The 4,713-nt window shown below is 53.7% G+C and overlaps 1 protein-coding gene across 1 annotated transcript; it reads left to right on the top strand.

Annotated features, from left to right (window-relative positions):
* Positions 1–3,749: 3,749 nt before the first annotated feature.
* LOC139398354 (uncharacterized) lies at positions 3,750–4,412 on the top strand. The gene has a single exon (XM_071144405.1). The coding sequence runs from the start codon at positions 3,750–3,752 to the stop codon at positions 4,410–4,412; it is 663 nt and encodes a 220-aa protein (XP_071000506.1).
* Positions 4,413–4,713: the final 301 nt, after the last annotated feature.

The raw sequence follows: 4,713 nt of genomic DNA, 5'->3' as shown, positions 1-4,713 counted from the left end.
TGGGATAGCCCTTCTATCTTTTCTTTCCCCATTAAAGCCATCTGAAGATCAAGTAATGAAAGCCTTGGCTTGGTTGAGCTAGACAGTCTTACACACACACATCCCTCACACATCCCTCACACACACACACACGTACAAACACGTACACACACACACACACACACACACACACACACACACACACACACACACACACACACACACACACACACACACACACACACACACACACACACACACACACACACACACACACACACACACACACACATGCTGGCACACACACACAGTGACTACTGACTGTAGTAGGAGATGAACACTTGAGAGTGGCGCCCTCTGTTGACTGGGGTGTGAAGGGATGAATGAATCAATTATGTTTTATTGTCCGTCAAGAGGAGATTCTTCCCACAGTTTACAACAGTTCCACATTTATAATAGACAACATCGTTGGTCTTTCCAGATATAGCTGACCTGTAGAACACAACTCAGTCCTGCAGATCATTGTCGCCTGCTACTCTCTCCACTCCTCTTTCTAAACAAGTATCTATCTTTCTTAACCCCCTTTCTTTCTTTCTCTGTCTGTCTGTCTGTCTGTCTGTCTGTCTGTCTCTCTCTCTCTCTCTCTCGCTCTCTCTCGCTCTCTCTCTGTCTGTGTGTCTTTCAGTCTCTCTCTCTCGTTCTTGGTCTCTCTCTCTCTCTCTCTGTGTCTCTCTCGTTCCTCATCTCTCTCTCGCTCACTCTCTCTGTGTCTCTCTGTCTCTCTCTCTCTCTGTCACACCCTGATCTGTTTCACCTGTACTTGTGATTGTCTCCACCCCCCTCCAGGTGTCGAACATCTACCCCATTATCCCCTGTGTATTTATACCTGTGTTCTTTGTTTGTCAGTTGTCAGCGCTTTTGTTCTCAGTCACCCTTGCCTGTCCTGACCCTGAGCCCGCCAGTCTGACCACACTGCCTGCCCCTGAGCCTTCCTGCCGACCGGTACCTTTGCCCCCTTATGAATTGTTTGACCTCTGCCTACCTTGACCACGAGCCTGCCTTCCGTTCGGTACTGTTGTCCCACCTCTGGTTTACTGCCCCCTTCCTCTCCATTCCCATGGACTTTAGAGCTCTGGACGGGCGCTCTATAGGCCGAGTCACCCACAACACCACTCCCATCAACCTACCTGTGCCAGGGACTCAGCAAGAATATCCAGTTCCAGCTCATCAAGTCCCCTCAGATTCCCATGGTATTGAGATTCTCCTGGCTCCAGCGACACAATCCCCTCATTAACTGGTCTACTGGTGCCATCATGGGCTGGATCCCGTTCCGCTATATCCATTGCCTGAATTCAGCACAACCTGCCGTGGGACGTCCTCCTGGGTGCTCGAAAGGTGCCGTGAACCTCTCCGCAATTCCCTCTCAGAATACCAGGACCGAACCACTTCGCTCCCGCCGCACCAACCTTATGACAGAGGGATTGACCTTCTCCCTAGCACGACTCCGCCCCGGGGACAACTGTACTCTCTGTCAGCCCAGAGACCAAGGCGATGGAGACCTACATTGGGGAGTCCCTTGCTGCAGGATTCATCCATCCTTCTTCTTCTCCCGCCGGTGCATGGTTCTTCTGTGTGTGGAAGATGTTCAAGACCCTGTGCCCATGCATCGACTACCGTGGTCTCAATGACATAACAGTGAAGACCCGCTACCCGCTACCACACATCTCCTCGGCCTTCGAGCCGCTCCAGGGGGCCACCGTGTTTTCCAAGCTGGATCTACAGAACACTTACCACCTGGTTCAGATACGGGAAGGGGACAAGTGGAAGACCACCTTCCACATGGCCAGAGGCCACTACAAGTATTTGGTCATGCCATTTGGCCTTATCAATGCCCCTGCTTTGTTCCAAGTTCTGGTCAACGATGTTCTCCATGACATGTTGAACCTGTTTGTCTATGTCTACCTTGATGACATCCTCATCTTCTCCTGTTCCACCCAAGAACATGTGCTCCACGTCCGACAGGTTCTCCAACGTCTCCTGTAAAAGCAGAGAAAAATGTTGTTCTGTCGTTCCAACATCCCTTTTCTGGGTTTCATCATTGCAGCAGGGAGTGTGCAAATGGATCATGGGAAGGTGAGAGCTGTGGTGGATTGGCCCAGCCTACATCCAGGGTGCAGCTGCAACACTTCGTAGGGTTCACCAACTTCTATCGCCGCTTTATTCGGGTTAACAGCACCCTGGCTTCCCCCCTGTCCGCATTCACCTCGCCCAAGGTTCCGTTCACGTGGTCTCCAGCTGATGACTGGGCATTCTGAGGCCTCAAACATTGTTTCACCACTGCTCCCATCTTGGTTCATTGGATCCTTCCCGTCAGTTTGTGGTGGAGGCCGATGCTTCTAATGTCGGAGTTGGGGCAGTCCTGTCCCAGCGTTCTGCCTTGGATCTCAAGCTACATTCCTGCACCTTCTTCTCCCACAACCTCAACGTCATGGAAAATAACTACGGAGGTGGGGAATTGTGAGCTTCTCGCGGTGAAGTTGGAGGAATGGAGGCACTGGCTGTAGGGGGCGTGTGGACCGACCACAAGAACCTGGATTATCTCTGCACCGCCAAGCACATCAACTCCAGTCAAGTCAGATGGGCCCTGCTGTTCACAAGGTTCAACTTCTCCCTCTCGTACCGGCCGGGATCCAAGAATTTCAAGCTGGATGCACTGTCCCGCTGCTATAGCCCCTCGGGTACCACCCCGGAGCCCGAGACCATCCTTCCCACCTTGTGCGTGGTGACGGCACTCAACTGGGATGTAGGGAAACAGGTCCGGGAGGCACAGCGGTCTCAGCCAAACCCTGGGTTGGGGTTTGTGCCTGACTCTGTCCGCTCTAAACTGTAAGGGACAACACTCACTGCACAGAATTTTGATCTGCTGTTCGTTTGGCATTGTGTGTTTTAGGAACCACCCGCTGGCGGACATCTGACTGCGGACATCTGTGCCTGACGGAACTGTCCGCTTTTGTTTTTGTATCCGTTATTTTTGTTTGAGTGATTCTTGACAATAAAGATCATGAACACTTTCCACACTGCGCTTTGGTCAACTCTTGCTTACGATGACGAGCATTACAGAACACCCCAAGCAAAAAAGGACCAAGCAGCGTGGCCAGGAGGAGCAAGGATCCTGGGCCCGGGAGAAAAGGGAGTGGAGGACATCCTGGACCTGGGAGGAGGTAATGGCAGGGGACAAGACCCTGCCATGGAAGCAGGCGGAGGCAGCGAAAGAGGAATGACGATGATACGAGGAGTCAAGGCAACCAAGGAAGCATGATAGGTAGCCCCCTCATGTGGAGATTTGTCGGAGGTAGGGTTTAGACATGAGCCAAATCCCCATGCTTACCGTGGGAAGCATGTGACTGGTCAGGCACCGTGTTATGCAGTGATGTGCACGGTGTCTCCAGTACGCATTCATAGCCCAGTGCGCTCTCTTCCAACTCCCCGCAGTTGCCGTGCTAGAGTGAGCATTCAGCCAGGACGGATTGTGCCGGCTCAGCGCTCCTGGCCTCCGGTGCGTCTCTTCGGTACAGGATATCCTGGACCAGCTCTACGCACTATGCCTCCAGTGCGCCTTCATAGCCCAGTGCGTCCCATGCCAGCTCTCCACACTCACAGAGCTATAGTAGTTATCCAGCCAGGACGTGTTGTGGCAGCTCCCCACACCAGGCTTCCAGTATGTCTCCTCAGTCCAGTGAGACCTGTTCCGGCTCCACGTACGAAGTGTGATGATCCATGGCATGGAGCCTCCAGTGATGATCCATGGCCCGGAACATCCAGGGATGATCCATGGCCCGAAGCCTCCAGTGATGACCAATGGCATGGACCCTCCAGTGATGATCCATGGCACGAAGCCTCCAGTGATGATCCATGGCCCGGAGCCTGCAGTGATGATCCATGGCATGAAGCCTCCAGTGATGATCCATGGCATGGAGCCTCCAGTGATGATCCATGGCATTGAGCTTTCAGCGAGGGTTCCAAGTCCAGAGCCTTCAGCAAGGGTTTCCAGTCCAGAGCCTTCAGCGACGGTCCCCAGTCCAGAGCCTCCAGCGACGGTCCCCAGTCCGGAGCCTCCAGCGATGGTCCCCGGTCCGGAGCCTCCAGCTGCGATCCGCAGTGGTGGTCTGCATTCCAGAGCCCCCAGCGGTGGTCCACAGTCCCGAGCCCCCAGCGGCGGTCTGCAGTCCAGAGCCCCCAGTGGCGGTCTCAAGCGGCGGTCTCCAGAGCCTCCGGCGATGATCTACGGTCTGGAGGTCCCAGCGACGATCCCTACACTGGATGCGCCACCGAAGTGTGGGGAGCCTAAAGCGGGGCGGGGTCTGCGTCCTGTACTGGAGCCCCCACCAGAGCCCCCACCAAGAGTAGATGCCCACACGGACCCTCCCCTATAGGTTCAGGTTTGCGGCCGGAGTCCGCACCTTTGGGGGGGGGGGGGGGGGGGGGTACTGTCACGCCCTGACCTTAGAGATCCTTATTTATTCTCTATGTTTAGTTAGGTCAGGGTGTGACTCAGGTGGGAGTCTCTATGTTTTCTATTTCTTTGTTGTTTTTGCCTAGTGTGGTTCCCAATCAGAGGCAGCTGTCTATTGTTGTCTCTGATTTGGGATCATATATAAGTTGTCATTTTCCATTTGGGTTTTGTGGGGTGTTGTTTTCCGTTTAGTATCTGTGAAATGTCACAAGAAGATATGT

This window comes from Oncorhynchus clarkii, unplaced genomic scaffold, assembly GCF_045791955.1.
Source record: "Oncorhynchus clarkii lewisi isolate Uvic-CL-2024 unplaced genomic scaffold, UVic_Ocla_1.0 unplaced_contig_5432_pilon_pilon, whole genome shotgun sequence".
NCBI lineage: Eukaryota > Metazoa > Chordata > Actinopteri > Salmoniformes > Salmonidae > Oncorhynchus > Oncorhynchus clarkii.
Note: the sequence above shows the minus strand (reverse complement) of the source record. Positions and strands in the feature narration are given on the sequence as shown.